Genomic DNA, 24,262 nt, shown 5'->3' on the forward strand with positions numbered 1-24,262 from the left:
TCTCCCAAGCAGCTGTTGCAGCTATTTATACAGCTCTTACTTGAAGAACTCGTGCATAGGGGCAGGGAGCACTCACCCGGAGTTAATCCTTTCTTTACTGATCAAATACTGCTGCTGCACCCACTCTTGGCCCTGGCACCGGCTCTGTCCACTGCCATGCGGACCTAATTCCAGCTCGTGCCACCACCATGCGTCCCTTGCTCCAGGAATGGGTTCATTTGCCATTATGTAGCCCCTAGCTCTGGGACCGGTTCTGGCCACAGCCATGTGGCCCTAGCTCCGAGACCGGCAAAGACTCCAGCTCTGGCTGTTGCCACATGGCCCTAGCTCTAGGACCAGCCTCATTTGCTGCTATGCAGCCCTAGCTCCAGGACTGGCCACGTCTGCTGCCACGCAGCCCTAGCTCTGGGGCCAGCCCCATCCACTGCTACGCAACCCTAACTCTGGCTGGGACGGGCTCCGTCTACCACCACGCAGCCTGTGGCTCCAGCCGCAGTTCTAGCAGCCACCATGCAACCCTGGCCCCTACTCTTCTGGCCACTGCCACCAGCTTACCTTCCACATCGTGGAAGCAGAGTGCTGCAGTGTGGCTCTGTTGATGAGGTAAGCAGGAGTAAAATATTTTGTGTGTACCCACAGAGACACGCACCTTAGAGAGAACCATGCTGGAGACTACACGTGTTTTTAGAAAAAAAATTATGTTCCTGCTTCAAAAATAAAAAAACAACCCCTCCCCCCAAATAAAACTCCAAGGAAATACAAATCAAATACATGCAGACCTGAATTACAGGGAAACCTTCAGGATATAAAACCAGTCATTTCAAATATTGTGTGTGCACCAGTTCATTTATACATGTTGATAGCGGAATATCTGTTCTTGTTCTTTCTTTTTTGGAGTTGCAGCAATGGATTGTTTTTTAGAAATCACACAGGTATGGAAAGATCTTCCAGAAACAAAGAACTGTGGGTCAGTTTTCAGGTCTGTCAACCCTCACATCGTGTATTTTTATAGACAGTAACTTTACCATCAGGGTTCTGAGTATAGTGGAAGCTGCTGGGTGCTAGCTCTGGCTACTTCATTTTGGCACCTAAATTGGCAGCTGGCTCTTTTGAAAATGCAGATGCAATTGGGGGGCAGAGAAACGAACATCAGGCACAGGTATGTTACACTTTGGGATTGATAACAACTTACTCTATACTAACACAACAAGAATCCCTCTTATAAACTGATAGCAAGTACAAAGCATTTTCGGCACAGGTTGGGGGGCCTTATACTCAACTCTGACAATTGTATTTGCCTGTCTGTATTTAACACAATAACTTTTGAATGGCACATTTGATTGCAAAATTTCAGTGAATGTTCTAGGCAAGGCAGAACCTCTTGCTTTTGGGAACATTGGAAAACTGAATGAGGGAAAATAGAAACACATGGAGCTCCTGACAAGGACAAAGGCAAACACAGTTGTGTACCACTTCCTGGGTAGCTGGTAGAAGACAACCATATAGAATATCAGCAGCTGAGCTGTTTAATTATGGAGAGGTGCAGATTTTATATATGAACTTGGAATGATCACTTTACCTTCATGAACATACTGAATCCAGTTTTCAGAAGATCAGTGAGGCCTGCAGATATGTGTTCAATATCAACAGGGTCAGGTCGATCAGAATTGAATATCTCCTCTACCACTTGCTTCAGCAATGGCTTGTACGTGGCCTGCAAAAGTAGAACGTGAGCTGAAAATAAGATTGCCTATGCTTGTGGCTAGTTGTTTTTCTTAGAATTTAATTTGTATTAAAGGAAACAAAAACTTTTGTCATGGATACATTTACAAGGTTGAAGCAGCAACTGCATTTGCAACACTACATACCAAGGATATGCACAGAATTCCCATGTAATTGAAAAGACAGATACAAGCTATTTTTATCCGGGTGCTGTGTGTACTGTACGTGAAAAGGGAGGCAAGGAAAAAAGTGTGAAGATTATTGTGGGAGAAGAGGTCAAGTGGCTAGTCAAGGCTGTTATTGTTAGCAAAGTAGAGTGCATGGGCTTAGGTTTCTCTGAAACCCAAAGCTCCTTTAGGGTCATACAGAGAGGGCAGAGCACTGTCACCAAATCTGCAGGTTAGCTCAAATCCAGAAGGCAGAATTTCATGCGGCTTTGTTGAACACACAAATCGAAATGAGTATTCTGACTAATTATTTTTAAGAGCATTTGAAACAGGCTGTCCTGGCTGCTAGAGAAGGGCATGTCACATAATGTGTGAAATGACAATTCAGCCCCTATGCTTCGGTGAGGGAGAGCTGTAGGAGAAATGATAATGCACCTCTAGCTCTCCCTGCCAGCCACTCTTGCCTCTTACCTTCACAGGAGAACAGGGACAGATTAAGACAATATGGGCCCCTAGGCCCATAATAACCTAATCATATGCAGCCGCCTGCCAGTCTTTCCTTCCAGCTCAACCCTCCATCTGAAGTGATAGTGGAAGGGGCAGAGGCCTCTTTCCCCTGCAGGTGTGGCAATCAGGGCCTCCATCATTTTGGACACAGCAGGGGCAACAACAGGGGTTACCTGTCCCACACAGTCAGGGGCCACTAGTGGGAATCCCTGCACTTACCCAGCAGTCAGTTAGGGTATGTCTACACTACCCTCCTAGTTCGAACTAGGAGGGTAATGTAGGCATACCGCACTTGCAAATGAAGCCCGGGATTTGAATTTCCCGGGCTTCATTTGCATAAGCGGGGAGCCGCCATTTTTAAATCCCCGCTCATTCGAACCCCGTGCCGCGCGGCTACATGCGGCACGAACTAGGTAGTTCGAACTAGGCTTCCTAGTTCGAACTACCGTTACTCCTCATGGAATGAGGCTGTGTTGCTGCAGTGTTTTTAGTACAGACATACCATGAGTCTGCTGTTTGTGAGGTCTTGGCAGAGCCCCACCAGAGTTAGTGAGTCTTGGAATGAACTCATCCCTCAGAGCTATTATTTTAGATTGCTGGCAAACTCATGCAGATGTCACTGTATTGGTGAACATGTGTCTCATGTTTTCTTCACAACCACGACAACTAAAAACCTAGTTTTGTTTTTCTAAACGAAAGCTCAGATTCTGATGTAGTCTCCCACATGAGAAGATGGAGGAAAAGGCCCCTTCAGCTCCATTGTCTTCAGGGCATGGCCAGATGGTCCCCTCCCAGAACTTCAGGGTTAGCTGAGTGGCCCATCCTCTACTGAAAGCTGGTCAGCTCTGCCTGTTTCTACCCCCACTCCTGACAGCAACTGCACATCCAAGCACCCCTCTTGCTCCTGCTAAAAGCTACACTTTTAACTTCTATAGCCTAGATCACACAAGGTGAAATTGGACCAATGAGTAACCTTGTTTGATGGCTGAATCTTGAGTACACTCTGGGATGGTCTGGGCTTTCGAGTGTTAAAGAGTCAGTACTGGTGGAGTATTGAAAGATGTAGATCATTTCCTGTTTCCCCCAAAGATACTTATTTAGATTTAGGGTGCACTGAGCCTATTGGTCTTCTCTTGAAAAGGACAGAAAGAGGAAGGAGTTGACAGCTGCCCTTGAAGACCCAGGAAAAGGGCAGCAAAATACCCTGATGATCTGAGAGTAGAAGGATGCTCCCCTAAAAGGAAGAGGAGAAGAGCTCTTCAGCAGAGGTAGTGGGAGAAGCTCTCAGACTCAGGTTTGATATTTAGAGGTCTGAGTTTGAGAGTATCAGAGCCCTCTGAATATGCATATGATGCAGACGTTAAAACACCAAAGCAAAGGAGCTGACAGCTACTGCAGGCCCCTGTGCAAGGTGAGGGGGAGGCTTGGTTCTATGCTCCCAGAAAAGGAGGGAGAACCGTAGAGAGTGTGTGATGTAGTGCTCTGGTGGCGGTATAAAGGACCTAGGGCTCCAGCCGCCACTGCAGTAGCAGTGGCGGTAGTCAGGAGCCCCAGGCCCCTTTGAATTGCTAGGCCCTAAGTAAACTATCCCCTTTGTTCCCTGTTGGTGGGCCTGCACTAAACACAAATACCATCTGTGATCTGTGAACATGCTCTCAACCACTTTGAGACAGTGGGTCTGATTTTCCTTACACCTACACTAGCATAGGTGAGACAAGTGGTATTTTTGGTGACATGGACACCTGTCCAACAGTGAATGGACCGAGACCACAAATTCTTTTCATAATATATCAGATAGCTACCAGGTGATGACTATCAGTGTCTATCAACCTGGGCTTAATTTGAACTAGTGATGTAGAGATGAAAGGGTCCATATTCTATTACTAGTGGCTTGAGCTACCTAGTTACCCTAAACAGGAGTTCTAGAGATTTGTCTACATGACCATTTAGTTCGTGGCAAGCTATAAGATTAAAACTTTAAAAAGTAGCTGTAATAGTTTCAGGAATGAGTGTAACAATCTTAGAAAATTATCTGGTTCCAAATCAAGTACACAATATTTCCCTACTGAGCTATTCCAGGATGTCACATCTCTAGCTTTCTTAAAAGATTCATGTGCAATTTCACTCATGCTTTGTAAGAAGCATCTCTTATGACATTTACAATAAAGAAAACATTGAAAAATTAGGCACTTATTATGCAACTTGGAACTTTTCAAGTCATCACTGTAATTAAAGAGATATTTTTGTCCAGCAGTTTACAAAGAGGGAAACAAATCTTACACTTCACGTCAAAGAAGATTTATGTACTTCTTAGTTCTTCTACAATATATGAGCACTCTTTTAAGTTAAGCCAATAAGGCAAGACCATAACAGACATTAGCCGTATTGTTTCTGTAGTAGGACATTCCAGACCTGCGTCAAAGCAAGTTATGCAATGAATGAGTGCCCGAAATACCACTCAAAAGCTTGAAATCCAGTGTAAAACTATATAATACCCACTTAAAACAACATATGAACAATAGAAGTGCATTAAAATGAAACATTTGGAGCAGAGATGAAAGGTTACCAGAAATCTATAATATGAAACAGAAGGCAGATATAATTTAAATGTCATCATAGATGAATACTTACCGGTTAAGATTTTTCAAAAGTGACCAATGAGTTGGGGAAGGGCTGGTCAAAATATTTATGATTTCTTTTAATCAAAAAATGTCATTTTAAGGGAACTAATATGTTTCATAGAACATAAAAGCTTATAGGAAAAATTTCCCTACTATGTTTTTTCAGGTCTACCCAGAATTACCATATTGGTGATATACAGGTGCAAGTTCCCACACCGCCTGATTTAGTGCAAGGATGTGAACCTCAGTGTGATGTTGCACCCCCGTATTCTTTATGGAAATATGCTTTTGAATATGAATATGTCTAACTCGAACAATGTGCTGTGAACAGTCTTGCTTCTCCTATGAGCCTGGACTATGGTTGGTCCTACAAAGACATGTGACCAGGCCACCTGATGCTGGAAACCATGTTCAATGCTGTACTTTTCCACTCTAGTGGAGAAAAGTTTGAATTGAATACAAAGGATTCCCATCTTGGGCAAAATACATATAAAGGCAAAAGGGGTTGCTGCCAGATGTCAAGAAACCCATGGTTTGTACCTAAGATGACTGCTGAAAACATCTAAGACTGAACAAGAGGTTTTGGAACAAATTGATAAACTTAACAGTAACAAGTCACCAAGACCAGATGGCATTCATGCAAGAGTTCTGAAAGAACTCAAATGGGAAATTGCAGAACTATTATCTGTGGTTTGTAACCTATCCCTTAAATCAGCTCCTGTACCTAATGATTGGAAGATAGCTAATGTGACATGAATATTTAAAAAGGGCTCTAGAGGTGATCCTGGCAATTACAGACGGGTAAGTCTAACGTCAGTACCGGGCAAATTAATTGAAACTATAGTGAAGAATGAAATTGTCAGGCACATGGATGAATATAATTTGTTGGAGGAAAGTCAACATGGTTTCTGTAAAGGGAAATCATGCCTTACTAATCTGCTAGAAGTCTTTGAGGGGGTCAATAAACATATGGACAAGGGGATCCAGTGGATATAGTGTACTTAGATTTCCAGGAAGCCTTTGACGAGGTTCCTCACCAAAGGCTCTTAAGTAAAATTAGTTGTCATGAGATAAGAGGGAAGGTCCTTTTGTGGATTGATAACTGGTTAAAAGACAGGAAACAAAGGGTAGGAATAAATGGTAAGTTTTCCGAGTGGAGAGAGGTAACTAGTGGGGTCCCCCAAGGGTCTGTTCTGGGAGTCATCCTATTCACATTATTTATAAATGATCTAGAAAAAGGGAAAAATAGTGAGGTGGCAAAATGTGCAGATGATACCAAGCTACTCAAGATAGTTAAAACCAAAGTAGACTGTGAAGAGCTTCAAAAAGATCTCACCAAACTAAGTGATTGGGCAACAAAATGGCAAATGAAATTTAATGTTGATAAATGTAAAGTAATACACATTGAAAAAAATAATCCCAACTATATATACACAATACGATAGGGACTAATTTGGCTACAATCAAGAGAAAGATCTTGGAGTCATTGTGGATAGTTCTCTGAAAACATCCACTCAGTGTGCAGCGGCAATCAAAAAAGCAAATAGAATGTTAGGAGTCATTAAAAAAGGGATAGAGAATAAGACAGAAAATATCTTATTGCCTCTATACAAAACCATGGTAGGCACACATCTTGAATACTGTATACAGATATGGTCACCTCATCTCAAAAAAGATATACGGGCATTGGAAAAAGTTCAGAAAAGGGGAACAAAAATCATTAGAGGTTTGGAACAGGTCCCATATGAAGAGAGATTAAAAAGACTTGGACTTTCAGCTTAGAAAAGAGGAGACTAAAGGGGAATATGATAGAGGTCTATAAAATCATGACTGGTGTGAAAAAAGTGAATAAGGAAAGTTATTTACTTACTCCCACAATAAAAGAACTAGGGATCAGCAAATGAAATTAATAGGCAGCAGGTTTAAAACAAACAAAAGGAAGTTTTTCTTCACTCAGCCCACAGTCAACCTGTGGAACTCCTTGCCAGAGGATGCTGTGAAGACTAGAACTTTAATAGGGTTCAAAAAAGAGCTAGATAAATTCATGGAGGTTAGGTCTATCAAGGGCTATTAGCCAGGATGGGTAGGAATGGTGTCCCTAGCCTCTGTTTCTCTGGAGGTGGGTGACAGGGGAGGGAGCACGTGAGGATTACTTTTTGTGTTCCCTCCCTCTGGGGCATATGGTATTGGCCACTGTTAGCAGAGAGGATACTGGGCTAGATGGACCTTTGGTGTGACCCAATATGACCATTTTTATGTTCTAAGAATCAAGCCCAAGCTGGGAAGCTGCCTACCTTGTGAGAGAAGGTGATTAAAACTACTTTTAGGGAATGAAACAAGTTTGCTTAGTGTATTACGCTTAGCTAGCATGTTTTGTTTTATTTTGTTGAGTTTCTTATGATCAGGCCTGGGCAAAATATGGCCCATGGGCCGAATCTGGCCTGCCAAGCCCCTGCATCTGGCCTGCGGCACTGTGAGGAGCCCAAGGCAGGCTCTCTGCTTGCCTCATCCCATTCGCACACTGCTCAGAAATGTGGCATGGGGTAGTTTTTCTTTTAGAACTGTGAGTCCAGAGGGGAGGGGGAAGCTTTAAGAGCTGCTCCTGCCCCCAGCACAATCCCATGGCAGTGGGAGCTGCCTGTTTCAATAACAGGCAGCCATGAAACACAAGGGGCTCCAGAGCACATGGCGGCAGCCTGTGCAGGGGCGGGGCAGGCAGGGAGGCTGATCCAGGAACCACTGTTGGCTGGTAAGGCTCCTGGCAGAGCCTACCTCTGGCACCCCAGTCCTTCCATTCCCCAACCTTCTGCCCCCCACTCCTGCCCCCTACTCCACATACCAAAATCCTCTGCCCCCCTCCTGTACCCATATCCCTTCCCAGATCCAGAACCCCAATCCACTGCCCCAGATCACAGTCCCCTTCTGCCCTAGCTCACAACTCAAATCCCTGCACCACTCTCCTCTACCCCAATTCCCTGCCATAGGTCACAATCCAACTCCCTTCACCCCAGTCCAGTGCCCCAACTCACAAATGCCTCCTTCACCCAAACAACCTCCCTTACCCCAAGCTCCCTTTTGCACTCAACCTCTATCCCAGACCCTGCACTTTCTCCATGAATATGATGGAAAAGTGCAGCCCTTGACCACTTTCCAAATTCTTGGAGTTGCCCCCCATCAAAAATTATTGTCCGCTGCTGACTTAGATCCTACTTTTTATACTTAATAAAATAACTTTTGTTTATTAATAAACCCAGTGTAAATACTTGTTACTGGGGGAGACAACTGCTGTGCATCTCTCTCTTTCATTGATAAAGGGGGCAAACAACTTATGATCTCACTGTGTATAAACTTTATGCATAGTGACATGGATTTATCTGGGGTTCTGGTCAGTGTTCCCTCTAAGATTTTCTATCCACGAATGGAGTGAGTTTTGTCTTGTGCGCTAATATTGAAGTCTTATGCACTTGTTCTGCTGTACGCCATTGTGGCACCCAAGTTATTAACAAATATCGTATATATATTTTGTAAAATACTGTGGAAGGAAGAATACAAAAACAAGGGATAATTAACAAGGTACATGACTTTAAATGTTTATTTAATATGAAGTCAAATAAAAATAAATTAATACTGCAAAATTTTCAGTAGACAACTTCCTGTTTATAGCCCTGTCCCAGACCCTCGACCAGCTGTAGTAGATGATCTCCCTTTCTGTCCCTTGGGACTGTTGGCACTACACCATTTAGGATGTGAGGAATGAAATGCACTTGGAAAGTTGCCTACTTTTTCAAAATACAACTAAAAGCTTTCAAGATCCTATCACTTGGATCATAACATTTGGTTCTGGATGACTGAAATCAGAACTCTGTTTGGCCTATTGTGACTTTAATTCTCACTTTATTTCCATTAGTTCTTGGAATCTTTTATTAGAGCTAAAGGTTCATCATTTGCTCTCCATATTCTTTGTTTTTGTTTAATTTGCCAATTTATCTTTTGGTTCTCTTCGTATTACATATGCAATAGTGTTTCCAGTCAGTACTATGCATTAAGGCTGAAATGCACGAGTGATGTGGCCTTCAACCACACTCAATATTTAAGCCCCGAGTTGGAGGCCATACTGGGAAGCTATGTAAACAGCAGCCACTTTGCCAGGAGCCTTGCACATACCCTGGACTCCTCCCTCTGTTGCACTGGAGATCTGGCTCCGGTTCCACCTACTTGCACGGTCCTACTGAGCTGTTCTACCACTGACTTAAGCTCTTAGAGGCCACACAACAGTAGCCAAAATTGGTATGAAGGTACTTCTAATAGTAGTAATTCCTGATTACTGGCCCGAAGACTCCCAGGGGATGCTGCTGAAGAAAGCACAAAAACAAATTCAATTTGTTTTGTAAATAACAGATTTGTATCTATCCTGAAATCAAATGTCACCTTGTTATAAGCTTCAGAGGGGTAGCCATGTTAGTCTGTAATTGGAAAAACTTAAAAAACAATGAATAGTCGAGCAGCATCTTAAAGAGTAATCTGTCGTTAGTCTTTAAAGTGCTGCTAGACCAGGGCTACTCAACATGTGGCCCGCGGCCTGTTTGTTTGTGGCCCACAAACAAACCGGTTTGGGTTTACGCGGGACTCAACATGTGGCCTGCAGGTGGGATCCTTTGAACATGGCCACCACCGGGAACAGGCTCCACAATGGCAAGGCATCTCACAGGCAGGGTGAACATTGAAAGACGCAAGTGGACGGACTTGGCTGAACAGACGGGTACAGTGTGACAGCGTTTCTAGCCCCCATGGAGAAGGTGCTGGGAGCACTGGGGCATTGTGGGAAGTGCTTTGTATTCATGCCTGTCAGTGTGAAAGAAGATATTTTCATATATTTGCATGTATATGAACCACACTTAAGTTATGGCCCTCAGCATGTGCTATGAGTATCATTTGGCTCCCAGAGTTTCCAAAGTTGAGTAGCCGTATGCTAGACTATTCGTTGTTTTTACCTTACTATACATTCACAGTAAAACCTTGAGAATCATCAGTTTGCTCATCTCAAATCCAAATCCTCATTAACACCCTTGTAGTCTTACTCTGTCCACTTCTTTGTGACGATTTAACAGCCAAGTATTGTAGTGAAATCTGATAAGATTAATACTTATTATTTATAAAATACATTATGATGCATATTATTTATAATTCAACCAACTATACATGTAAAAACACCAAAATCCTTTTTGTGCTGCAGTAGTTTTGAGTTTGTGTTTTTCTGCTTACTTGCTTATTTGTAAAGTTTGCTGATTTACTATGACTCTCCCAATCACCAATGTTAGTTAGTGAGTTTCTACTACATAAGACGTTTTCTGTAGTAGATCTTCATTACTATATTTGGCACTAATATGGTCAGCATTATTCTTAAATATACTTTTTTTTTAAACCGAGAAAAAATATTTTTGACCTTAACATCTAGTAACAGCACCTGCCCGCCTTGTGGCCATGGTCCCGATCCCAGCCTGAGCAACTGCCTGCCTGCCCACGATGCAGCCCTGGCCCTGGTCCTAGTCCAAGCCAGAGCAGGCACCTGCCCACCTGCCTTGCAGCCATGGTCTCAGTCCCAGTCAGCCGGCAGGAGCAGCCCCATCTCCTACGTGGCTCCTTCACCCTGGCCACCCGAGCAGCTGCCTGCCTCCCGCCACTCTGCTGCATGACTCTGCTTAGGAGGTGGGTGAGGTAAAAATTTCCTCTGTTCATGTGCAAGCACACCCCGTAGAGGGAACTTTAGTTCTGGTCACATTGGAACTGTGCACCTGGGTGCTGTGTCAAGTCCCTTTGACTGAGTCTTCCCAGAGCTGAGTATATCTCAGTGTCTGTATTGCTCTGCTGTGGACTGCGACCCCAACTCTGCACCATTTCTAGGGTAGACCAGATGTTCTAGCTCAGCAGGACAGGTGGCGGGGTGTCCAAGAGGACAGGTAGGCAGGTTCAGATGTGGTGTGAACAGCACATCACATGACAGTCCCAAGGGGATCTCTGTGACTGAACTCGTCACACAGAGTCTCCCTCTTCCCAGGTGACTGCACTAGCTACCAGGACATGGACTATTCCTGGGTCAGGTTTTCTTTCCTTCTCTCATGTTATTTTGCGAAAAATTTCAGAAGGTCACATTTTTGTTCAGAACAAAAACAGATGTCCAAACCTCAATATTATTTACTTATTTATTTTTGCAAAACAGAATTCTTGTTTTCTGGCCAACCCTAATTTGGGGTGTCTGGATAACCCATGCTCTGAAAATCAAAGACCTTCCAGTGTCTCAGGCTGGCCTCCCCAAACTTGAGAGCCAAAAAAACCACTAGTTAATTTTTGAACATCTTGGCCACAATATTTAAAAAAACAAAACAAAAAAACCAATCTCTTTTAATTGCTACATTAGATTGACAAAAACAAAGACCCCAATGTCTATACTAAGACACGGTTCGAAGATTTGACATTGCTAACGTATTTGTTTAGCTAACGTAACTGTTTAAATATAGTTCTTGCTAGGAAGATGCTAACAAGTTGACTGGTCCCAGATAGACAGATCAGATTACCCAAAACTGTATGAGGATGAGGAATGTCAGGAATAGTGCTGTAGTAGCCACCAAAATCCTCACATCCGCTCATATTTTTGTCCCATTTGGAAATGCAGTACCTTCTGATTCCCTCCAATGGGTGGCTCCTCTTAGAGAGTATGTCTAGACTACATGGCTCCGTCGACAGAGCCATGTAGATGAGTTTAATAGATGAAGGAAAATGAAGCGGCGATTTAAATAATCGCTGCTTCATTTACATCAAAATGGCCGCTGCGCTGTGCCGATCAGCTGTTTGGCGGCACAGTGGGGCAGTCTGGACGCACCGTGGTTGACAAGGGAAGCGTTTGTCGACCGCTCCAGTAAACCTCATTTCACGAGGCAGACCAGAGCGGTCAACAAAGGCTTCCCTTGTCGACCGCAGCACGTCCAGTCTGCCCCACGTCCAGACTCCTCGTGGAATGAGGAGTACAGCTAGTTCGGATTAGGAAGCCTAATCCGAACTAGCTACTCCATGCCGCATGTAGCCGCGCGGCACGGGGTTCGAACTAGCCGGGATTTAAAAATGGCGGCGCCCGGCTTATGCAAATGAAGCCTGGGAAATTCAAATCCCGGGCTTCATTTGCAAGTGCGGTATGCCTACATTACCCCGCTAGTTCGAACTAGCGGGGTAGTGTAGACATACCCTCTCTCTCTCTCTCTGTAGCAGTTGTAGCTTGCCAGTAAACCAACTAAACAGGGGGAGAAAGGACTTAGGATCCATCCACAAAGAATAGCTTGAGAGAAAAGGAGAGCTTGTTTGTGTATTCCCCATACATCCCTCCACCCCAACTCCTGTCTACAGTGAATCTTGCTACTCTCTTTCCTCATGATCAGCTAGCCCAGTACAGAACCAGGCCAGGAAGTTGTAAGGAATTACCGGATCCTTTACCTCCACAAAAAACTTTCCAGGACTTAGCCTAAATGAGTAGAAGTGGGTTAAAATCAAAGAAAATACTGATGCTACCTGGACATCTAGGAGATTTTCAGAAGTACTTTTCTTATCATGCTGTGAACTCTGCACAGAGCTCCCTAATAAGTATTTTGATGCTATTAGCCACATTGGCCATCATTCTGATCATATATGCCAGCTGATGTTGGGTTTAGGTTTTCTATTTTGACAACCATTGTAATTGTTGCTTGATCCCAGTCACTCTTTCACCTGACTCTTGTACAGTTTTCCAACTGCACAGCCTCTTCAGCAATTATATGTAATATCCATTGCTACCCAGCACAGTCTGACTTACCACTAGAATAATTTTATCCATTTGTTGGCTTGCAGCACACTGAAGTTTCAAAGGAATCTTTCTGACGGAAGACCAAGAACAAGTTTAATGGTCTTTTAAAATCTTAAATTACGATGTGTGCTTTCCATGTGGCAAATGTCCATTTCCTCCAGAAGAAGTTATGTAATTTAGAGGGTGGGTGGGGGAAACTAGTTTCAGTCAGGATGACTTGTGCCAAAGGAAAATCATGCTACTTTCAATAAACTGAAGCAGTATTATCAGCCAGTTTCTGCAGCAAAACTCTTGAAATTGTGGAAATCGGAGAAAAAATACTTTGAAACATAGTCACATGTAGGCACCTAGACATCATTTCATTATGCAGCAATGGATTCTGGCCCTGTGTAGTTTTGATCGAGCTCTGAAACTCACATGAAAAGTATACAGTATCCCAACACTGTTAACCAGTTCCTGAAGTCTTTACTCAGGCAAATTCCTACTTAAATCCAGTGAAGCCAAGAGGAGTTTGCTTGAGTTGGGACTGACTACGGATTTCAGGAGGCTGCTGCTAAGTCCTGTTTCCAGAAGCCTTCCCCATGGAGTTGTAGAATAAGTTTTATGGTTATACACAAGTAAATTAGTTACATCTGTGAAGCTATAATTTTGACCATATGCTAGACAAATATCCCACAGATGAAAAGGATGATCTACTTACCTGGCAGGTATTGCTTCCTAGGACATGTACAGAATTAAACTGTTTCATGTGCATTCGAGCACTTGTAATATCCCTGAGAGACTTAAAGATACTGTCCACTGCAACCGTGGCCTTCTCAAATGTCAGGTGAAGAGACGATTCACAGCCTGAAACAATATAGAAACACATGTCTGTGTGAGCAAAGATCTTTCCATTTTTTTGATAATAAACAGCAGGAAAAGAATGATGAGGAGGAAATTTTAAATTAGTTTAATATTTTTACACTTTAGAAACCAGCATGTATTGTATATACAGCATGCTCACCTTATAGAATAGCTCAGTAAAGCAGCCATAAAATCTAGACGGTAAACAAAGCCAACAGTAGATGATTTAATGTGCATCTTGGATAACGAAACAACTTAAAACCAATGCAATCAATCTGGTTGGTACAGCAGGCAGAAGAGGTAATTATGTAGAATGTTCCCTGTAAGCTGGGCACTTGTGCAGTTGCTCAGGAGAGATTCAACGGACACACAGCTGATTAGCAGTGAGCCCACACCTAGGTTTTTGTTTCTACTGGTGCAGCACATTCACACATACCTTGGGGCACATAAATATTCCACACATGTATGCAAAAAATCCACACATGGAGAGAAAAGATTAGAGGGAACATTGGTTATGTCACCGGATCTTTAAGGGATAGAAACCTACTAAAATGATCACCTTCACTTTTAAGTCAGCTAACTGTGACACAATCATGCAAGGAAGTTTACTCACAACATAGTTCCTGAACCTCTGCTGGCAGTCCAGTGACTGAGAAGGCATTTCTTATCTGTGAAGAACTAATTGGATGGCTTAGTGACAAGTATTGTGCATTGTCAAGGAAGATTCAGTATTATCCAAAAGGAACTATGTATGTTACTCACTAATCCATAATTACTATAATATTTTTTAAATTTATTTGCTTAAAAAAAGTTCAAGTTAAGATGTGAGTATTAATTTTCATTGAGGCCTTACTTTTTAACCCAGTTCTCTCTGGTTCTCCATTAGATGGAAGCTCAAATAAGTGGATGGTTAAACGATTCCCCCAAGCAATAACCAGTTGCAAAGACAATGGCTCACTATGGAAGGATTTTAGTCCTTGTCTCTAATCATCACACCATCTGGCTTATATCACAAAAAGGAATGGAAACAGTGCTTTCTACACTTAAATGGTTCAAGCTAAAGAATTATTGGACAATTCATTATTTATATTGAGATGCTTGTCGTTCTTGCCAAATAGCCACACAACTGTAACTCTGTCTACTTTTCTGCTCTTATTTCTCATCATTCTCACCACCACCTCTAAGACTTCTAACTCTCTAAAGCAGGGGTTCCCAAACTTTTTGATACTGGGGACCAGTAAATCCATTCACGAGCTTTTGGAGGACTGGTAACATTTATTTCCATATTTGCATACTCATTAAGCAAATGATGAATATGCAAATAAATTGTTTCTGGTCCTCCCAAAGCCCTCAGTGCCAACAGAAAAGGCAGTCGGGGCCACACAAGTGATACACAAAAACACAACCCTTCCAGACCCCTCAAACCTCACTAATGTGACCCCAACTGTGCTTGTGGGTGCTGGGACAGAGTTCTGGGGAAGGGTGCCAGTGAGTGCTGGGGCACGGGACAGGGTGCTTGTGGGTGCTAGGGCAGGGTGCTTGGGGGCAGGGGAGGGGACAGGGACTGATACCTGGGGATCCTGTAGCTGCCAAGGCCCAGGAAGTGTGTGGGCTGCTCCCCTGTCTCCCAAACAACGGCGCGGTACCTGACACGCTGGTCCGTTGCATGCCTGATGCTTTCCTGCGCAGGGGGAGAGGGAGTCCCAGACTGCGCCAGCCCCAACCACTTGGGCAGCGCGCACCTTGCTCTTCTGCTCCCCACGGCAGCCCGTGCCACCTGAGCAGCTGGAGCCGGCGGAGTCCCGGATTCCCACCCACTCCCCCAATCGCAGGAAGGCAGCAGGGGAACAAAGCCCCCAGCAAGTGATGGTATTACACCGGCTGTTGGGGAAGGGGGAAGAGCAGCCTGTGCACTTTCGGGGCCTGGCACACAGCTGCAGAACTGCCCCCTGACCGCAGAGGAAGCCCGCGCTACCTCCGTTGACAGTGGGAGTTCAGCACAGCATTTATCTTGGGGGTTGCGGGCAGCGAGGCAGGCTCTTTCAAAAATTGTTCTGAGGCCCAATATTTTTTTCCTAAGGACCGATACCGGGCCACGGACCACAGTTTGGGAAACTCTGCTCTAAAGGATAAAGAGAGTGTTAAACAAATCCCCACTCTCAGCTCCACAAACAATTTACCACTGGGGGGACAGGGTGCATTCTGTTTTACATCCTGGTTCTGCAATATGATTCACATGGGCAGGCCCTTGGCATCTGCCTGCAATCCTACTACCATAAGTGAGACTCCCTCTAGGAATGAAAGGCTGCAAGGAATGGGCCCTTCTCAGACTGTAAACTCCTTCAGATGGTATCTTGTAACAATGCTTCATAAATACCATGAAGGGACTAGTGGTCAAATGTTTCTATGCAATGAACACAAACAAGAAAAGCAAAACTGTGGAAATTCAAAGCAATGCCTAACATGAACATTTGACTGCCTGTCAAACCATCAGTGAGACAGTGATCTCTGTATTCTGCAAAGCAATTCCTTCATTCAAACCCTCAAACTGACACTCGCTCAGTTTTCGCCTTCCTCTGTAGCATGGGGTACAGATCACAGCTAGAGGATTCTCTACATCTTGGGGTCTTCAAAGTATTTGAAGGCTTCAAAATCTGAGAAATAAGTGAGAGGATTATTCTGGGAGGGGTGGGTGAGATTCTGTGGCCTGCACTGTGCAGGGGGTCAGACTAGATGATCATAATGGTCCCTTCTGACCTTGAAGTCTATGAGTCTTTGGGCAAGACACGTGAAATCTAGTCAATTTTTAAAAAGCGAGATAAAAGCATTTCAGATACTGTGTTTGTTCAAGTCCCCCTGCAAACTGCTGTGACTGTACAATAATCATTTTCTGTTTTTAAAACAAGCTTATCTTTCCCTTGTTGCTTTCTCTTGTTTCTCAATTCTGCAGTTGCCACTGGCATCTGCTTCCTACCAATGACAGGACTGTGGCCCCAATTCTTCAGACAGTTAAATATGTCCACATTTTTACTCACATGAGTAGTTCTACAGATATCAGTCTATTCACATGGGCAAATTCTCAGGGTGGTAAACATGTTAGTCTGTGTCTGCAAAACCAAGTAGGAGTCCTGTGGCACCTTAGAGACCAACAGATTTATTAGGGCCCGATGAAGTGGATTTTATCCACAAAACTTATATCCCTATTAGTTTCTTAGGCTATGTCTACACTAAACAGTTATTTTGGAATAAGGTATTCCAGAATAGTTATTCTGAAATAGCTTATTTCAAAATAGCATGTCTACACTGCAGGGAACCCTCAAAATTAGTCCGAGGCAGGCTTCCCTAATGTAAATGTGCTATCTCAATGTAGATTCCCAGGAGAAGTAACTTAGAATGGCCCTGGTGAGGGGCTATTTCGAAAAAGCAACAGTGGAGCATCTATCCATGCCTTATTTTAAAATAGCTATTTTGGAATAGGCATTATTCTTTGTAGAATGAGGTTTACAGAAGTCGGAATAAGCCATCTTTTATTTCAAAATTATTTCAAAATAACGGAATTGCTGTGTAGATGCTCGCATATTTATTTTGGAATAACAGCCATTATTCTGAAATAATTTTGCTGTGTAGACACACCCTAAGGTGTTACAGGACTCCTTGTTTTCACATGGGCAAAGTTGGCCCATGTATGCAATTGAAGGATTGGAGCCAATTCTATAGTGAAACTGTCAAATACACACATTTGTGCAATGGAATGCATAAAGTAAATACACTGAAAAAATGATTTTTCTCTAATAGTTGGCAGCTGTAGTAAATGTTATTTATAACAACAGTAGCTAAAAAAATTCAGATAGATATTAAATTGACAGTGTTCTTTTAAACTTGGTTTTGCTTTCCCTAATACTAATACTTCAATGGAGTATGCAACTCTTAGAATCATAGAATCTAGCACTGGAAGAGACCTCAAGAGGTCATCGAGTCCAACCCCCCTGCCCAAAGCAGGACCAACCCTAAATCGTATCTGTCTTCAGGCGGGGTTGTGCGGTTGCTTCCCATCTCTATGCTACATTACATTAATTAAGAGCAAAGCTTTCTCCTGGTATGTAAACACTAGAGTAAGCATTTCTCCCCTTGGTATAGAATGCTTTCTGTGATGGATAGGAGTGCTGGCCACCACCCAGTGACTAAAGGGTTTAACGCAAGTAGCCAACAGAGGTGTTGGCAGGAAAGCCAGAAAAGCCAATGGGAAAGACTGTTGAAATTTTATTTGTATATAGATACCTAGCTGCTTCTTCTTTTGTGTGAGTTCTAAGTTAAGGGCTGGCGGGAGCAACATGTAGTAATCAGAATTACCATGCCTACAAAGATTTTTGGGCATGGGAGTAAACTGGACCCTGAAGTATGGACCCGCATGGATTGTGAGTGGAGAGAGGAATGTATGTTTAGTTGCCATCAGGATATTTTTCTTTGTTTCGTTTTTTTGGTTAAGTAAAATCCATGTGCTCTCCCTGACTCCTATTCACTATATTTAAGTTGTACACAGAGATACTATATTCTCTGTGTTTTAATTTGTTTTTCTCAGTTGCTCTATAACACCTAGCAACCAAGTATGCTTTATTAATGGTATCTTCTAAGATGATGATTTGATTTTTATGTCCTCGAAGTTAACAGGTCAGTGTGTGTGTTTTTGCCTAGCCTAAGAGGTCAGCTATAAAAGAGAGTTTTTCTGTTTCCTTTTGTTTCTTTTTTCAAGCTTTCTTGTGGTAGAAGTGCTTGGGGTACCCCGGGGGAAGGAATCCAAGTGATTCTTCCTGATTTGTCAGGGTTCTTTAAAATCACTTGATGATGGCAGCCTATCTTCCAGAGACAGTGCATCTGTACCTCTTAGGAGGTTTGCAAAAGTGACACGGAGTCCTGTAGCACCTTATAGACTAACAGATGTATTGGAGCGTAAGCTTTCATGGGCAAAGACCCACTTCGTCATGCATCTGACGAAGTGGGTCTTTGCCCATGAAAGCTTATGCTCCAATACATCTGTTAGTCTATAAGGTGCTACAGGACTCCTTGTTGCTTTTGCAGATCCAGACTAACACAGATATCCCTCTGATCTTAGGAGGTTTGTTTGTTTGGTTTTTTTTTTTTTTTTTTTTGGTAAGCAAAGCCTATAGAGGCAGGGAATTTAAGGTCTTCTGCAGGCCCCCACCTTCTGCAGTCAGAGTGCCAGAGAGAGAAACAGCCCTGACAGCAACACTTTATGATAAGAAAGCCATTGCTTTTGGTCAGAACACATCTGGAATGGTTTTTTTCCCTTTTTTGCTAGTGGCCCTCAGAACTCTTTGTTAGACAAGTTCAGATGAAGCAAAACCACACGAGACAAACTTTGTTGCTTTTGCTTTCGACATTTTCCTATTTTATTCTTAGAGTTTATTTTTTGTTATTTCAATGCTCATTGTCTTGTTCTTACAGTTATTTTTCTGTATACAGTTTCTTCCTTCTTCCACTGACAGCTTTTTTACTTCAAAAAGCAGCTTTCAAATTAGAATTTTTAAACTTTCCACCCTCCACTTCTTCTAAAATGTAATAATCGGTCACTTAGGTCCACTGCCTTGCACCTGTGCAGTCTTTTAAGCCTGTGCAAAGTGGACAAGAAATGCTACCAAAAGTGTCTGTAAGTGGAGAGTCCTCATTTGCCAGCATGTTACATGAGTGTGAATGACTGCGCTGAGAGCAAGACAATAAGAATCAGGCCCTAGAAGTGTACGATGCCATTGGTTAAGGACTCTACGTAGACACACTATGACAATCGCAAACACTAGCAATTATCCTTTTGTGCTCTTTTGCTTCTATTGGCTCTTTTATTTTTGATTGTTTAGCTACAGTTATCTTTATTTTTATTTGTTTTATTTTGGAGCCTAGCGATTTCTTTGGTGGTTGTTCTTTCTGCATTTAGCCACATAATAACAACACATCTTGTTCTGATGTCTTTGTTGAGGCCAACCCATTATTAATGCATTTTTTTATTAAGTTTATGACCTTTAACTACTTAGATTTACTATCCATCTTATTTGTACAGAAAGACTGATTTTACGTGTGCCCATTATTTTTACAGTTTATGTTAACAGACTCAGAGATTCTAAGGCCATAATCGAAGGAACCCTTAGATTACCTGGTTTGATGTCCGATATAACACAAGCCATATCATTTCATTTAGTTACTTGTGTATGGAGTCCAGTAACTTTTAAAAAAAAACAAATGCATGCTTTCCAGAAAGGTATCTAGTCTTAATTTAAAGTCTTTAAGAGATGCAGCATCCACTGCTTCCATTAGTTAATCATCCTCACTATTAAAAAAGTATGCCATATTTCTAATTTTATATATTAGCTTTAACTTCTACCCATTATAAACATGGAGTTTTAAAAAGACCTTGTTCTATGAAATATTCATAATCTGGTTAGTGTAAATTTCTGTGTACTTTCTAGGATTCATTGGCTTTAAAATTTAAAAAAGGATGCATTAATTTTTGAACTTCTGTTTCCAGGAAAGGAAGTAAGGAATTCTTCTGCTCTAGAAACATATTCCAAAAATTCAGCCAAGAATCTTTAAGACAATTTACTGTGATTTATTATACATGCAGTCTGAGACACCAAGAGAACCTCGTATTATGGAAATACTTTACATAAGAAAAATTTATATTGCGGAGTGCAAACAGAGAAATGTGCTAATAAATATTCTGCTCAGAGTTTCATTGAGTCAGATTGGTTACAAATATTTAGTGAGTACTTCAGTTTCAGGCAAATCATTTTCGTCCTCTGACCTTTTCCATTTTAGAGCTATACTGTTTTCATGTTTAGAAATCATTGGTATACTGCACAGCTGGGTTTAGATTATAAACCATTGTAAACTCCCCTTAGATAGAATACAGTCAATTCTAACAATTATTCTAATTGGATTAAAACGACTATGGCACACAGTTATGAAAACCATCCTCCCGACATTCTTTAAACTATTACAATGATGGTTTTTCAGATCCCACCACGGCAACCTTTAGAGTCCTGCAGACTCCATATTAGATTCCTAGTGCTCAATGTAACAGCATCAAAAGCTTCTCCTGTAAACCATAGGCATCCAAAGCTCTAGGGCACATTTTTCATTAGCATGTTGGAGAGTTGAAGTGTCCCATACAAATTAGACAGAGATGTAGAAACAATGTGAAAACTGATACATGAAGTGACTAGGAAGTGTAGTAGTCTCATCTCATAGCTCTTTGAAGTGGGAGGAAATGGACAGTTGGCACCATTGAAGAAGTGGGGCTACGTAAAAGCCCGTGGGAAGACAGCGGTGATGGAAAGTGTGTCCTGGGGAGGATGGGTACTGATGGAGGTGCCTATTTTCTGCTTACATGCCCAGAAGTGGAAGCTGGCATTTCACAGGTTTTGGATCCAGTTTGGAGTCTGAGGGCTCTTGGATCCAGAGTTCCAGTTCTGGGCCATTTCTAATCTCTTTCCTCAATTATGTCTATTCCTTCTGTGCCATCTGGAAACAGCACCTTTCACATGGTAGCAAATAAGACAACTGTGCACTCCAGTCAAGTTGCACTTTTTTCATATAGCTCTTTCTTTGGAATCAAAGTTTGCCTTCTGTCCTTGTTAGTGGCTTGGGCACCAGTAGACCATAGTCTTCTAGATAAAAATTGTGTATGCCACTACATTATGGAGTAATAGGAAGCACTACAGGGATAAGAGGAGGTGCAGGCCTCCGCTGAACAATGAATGCTCATTTACACTCTATCTACAAGAAGTATTTGGTATTTTGTTCTACTGTTCTGTGGCAGAGCGTACAGAAAACACTTGCTTGTCATACCTTTCTCTGTCATCCTCTCTCAATTGCCCACACAGAGGTAAAGAAGACAGCTCCTTTTAAGCCATCTTTGTCCATTAGAAAAAGCGGCTGTTTTGGGACTTTGTTGATCCATAAAGCTCAAACACCTAGGGAAATCAAGTCTTTTCTCTGTTTGGCAGCATGACAGTTACACTATTCTCCTTTTAAATGTATTTTCAGTTTTTCATTCCCTTATACTAGGTATTAATATAAAAAAAATCTCAGATTCTTTGAAGCACGGTATGTATTCACCATACCATAATATGTCTGTAAAATAGAGCAACTTTGCCCTGATCTGTTGCCAAAATCAGGAAAAGAAAGGAAACTGTGTTGTACAAATGACATGATCCTACACATCACACCCTGTTCACACCTTTCATGTCAGTGGGAGTTGTGTGTGCATGTGGAGAGAAGAACAGAACCTTTATACTCTAGCTTGCTGACATTATCAGGAAATGTGTTCCTTTTTTTTATAATAATGCAGAGGTAGAATATATTAGCTGGAGTATAACTCATGTGTTATTTAAAATAACTGTAGCTGTTACTGATTTTTTCACTAAAAATGAATGTAACTAAGACAGCATATCAGTTACAGGCATTCCATAGGCTTTAAGAAAATGAACACACAACTGGAATATACTTTATGCAAGATACTCTGTGTGACATTTGATTAGGAAGGTATTAATCTGCTGAAAATTTATATCCTATTTGTATACATGTATCATTTCTGTATTTGAAGTTAAAAATGTGAAGTATAAACCTGTGTTACTACTGTAAACATGCCATTAATAATACTCAAGGAACTCAATGGCCCAGTACTCAGAACAATGATCTATGAACAGACTTGGTTTTTTTTAAGCTTGTGAGGAGGGGCTGTAAGGGGTCCTGCTAAGCATGTGACCATGTCTGCTGATACTGGAATCCATCAGAAACCATGTACTTTTCCAGGAAAAGGTAGAAGGAAATTTAAACTCAACACAAAGGGTTCCCGTCTTTTGACGAACCTTTAAACAAAGAAGAGGGGCTGCTGACAGACAGCAGGACATCCCTGCTCATGCCCCAAGATACCTGCTGGAAACATCTAAGATTGAACAAGGGGAAGGGGAAGGATCAGGCCCAAGCTGGAAGGCTTTCCAGCTTGTGAGAAAAGATTATTCAAACTACTGTGGGGTAAGAAATTGCACGTAACAAGTTTCTTAGTAAATTAGGCTTACCTGGCATGTTTTGTTTTATTTTGCTTAATAGCTTACTTTGAACTGTCTGCTATTATAGGTTGAGACTCCACAATCTGGAAATCCCTAGTGTGGCAACACCCCTGGTCCTGCATTGTCAGGGTGACCCCATGGCAGCACTCACAAGAATAAACCCACTGGCCAGGATCAAGAGCGTTTCCAGACTAGGGAGCTGAGTGAGTGGAGTCCCAGGTGGCAACAGAGTTGCTGGGCAGAGCATGAAGTCCCTGGGATTAGGTTGGCAGCCATCAAAGCAGCCAGGCAGAACGCAGAGGGCTGGGGGCAGCGGGGCTCCCTGAGCAGCAGCAGAGCTGCTGGGGAGAATCCCAAGCTTGGAGCAGCAGCAGGAGCTGTTGGGGAGAGCCCTGAATTTCAGGCGACAGACCAGGAGCACCTGGGAAGACCCCCAAGCTCCTGGCAGCAGTGGGAGACACCAGGAAGAGCCCCAAGCTCCACCCAGGAGCATGAGAATCGCCAGGGAGAGCCCCAGGCTCTGGGCAGCAGCACCGCTCCCTCCCCCCTCGGCAGAAAAGCAGAGCCAAAGGGGAAAAGCAGAGCCCCCTCATCTGTAGGGAGAGCACAGAGCCACAGGGGACAGTGAGCAGAGCCCACCCTTTGCTATGGGGAGAGAAGTATCCCTGCTGGCAGTGTGGTAGCCAGGAGGAAAAGCTGAGCTCTTGGTGCATTGACTTCCCATGGTCTGGAAAATTCCCTGGTGGTTCGGAACCAGTCAGAACCTGAGGGTGCTGGACCAGGGAGTTTTATCCTATACTTGCAATACTCAATTTAACTCCTACCTTTTATACTTAATGTTTACTGGGGAGGAAACAGCTATGCATCTCTCTCTTTCATTGATAAAGGGGGAAAACACTTTATGAGCTTGATCTGTATAAAACGTTATAGATTTATCCGGGGTTCTGGTTCCATTGGGGCTGCGCACCCAAGTGCTGTGGCAAGTTCCTGTGACTGAGTCTACCCAGAGTGGATCTGATCTCAGTGTGGTGTGTATTACTCTCTTGTAGGCTGCGACCCCAACTCTGTGCCAATACTGGAGAAGACAGCAGGACCTGAGAAATTTCTGCACATTGCCTTATGATTGGCAAATATAAAATAACACTTGTAAAAATGGGAAAATCTCTATTAATGGCTTGTGGGATTGGAGAGCTTTAGGAAGTAAAAAGAAAATATTCAGACTTTGTTCTAATCTGAAACTGCTCAACTTCCACTGACTTCAGCAGGAGCCGAGGGAGTTTAGAACTACAACGTCTGTATTCAGCTCTAATAGGATTCAGGCACTGGTTGGCAGGCCATGTGTTTGCCTACTTTTGATTTCCCCACTCAGAGCTACAGATGTCCTTCTGAGTCATACCATGGCTTTTCTTTTGGGAGGAGCAGAACTATGAGAACTAGAACCAACTGATTTCCACACAAAGTTTAGAACAGGAGAAAAAACTGAGACTTTTTGTC

General features: G+C 42.7%; 1 protein-coding gene across 1 annotated transcript in view; it reads right to left on the reverse strand.

The window, feature by feature from the left end:
* SCFD2 (sec1 family domain containing 2) overlaps positions 1 to 24,262 on the reverse strand; it is a 303,862-nt gene that overhangs the window by 20,162 nt on the left and 259,438 nt on the right. The window contains exons 6-7 of the mRNA XM_006113517.5: positions 13,546 to 13,691; positions 1,580 to 1,714 (exon numbers count right to left, since the gene is read on the reverse strand). Of these exons, the coding sequence (XP_006113579.3) occupies positions 1,580 to 1,714; positions 13,546 to 13,691 (281 nt within the window). The remainder of the gene's footprint in view (positions 1 to 1,579; positions 1,715 to 13,545; positions 13,692 to 24,262) is intronic.

The sequence above is a fragment of the Pelodiscus sinensis genome, chromosome 4, assembly GCF_052426305.1.
Source record: "Pelodiscus sinensis isolate ZL-2025 chromosome 4, ASM5242630v1, whole genome shotgun sequence".
Classification (NCBI taxonomy): domain Eukaryota; kingdom Metazoa; phylum Chordata; order Testudines; family Trionychidae; genus Pelodiscus; species Pelodiscus sinensis.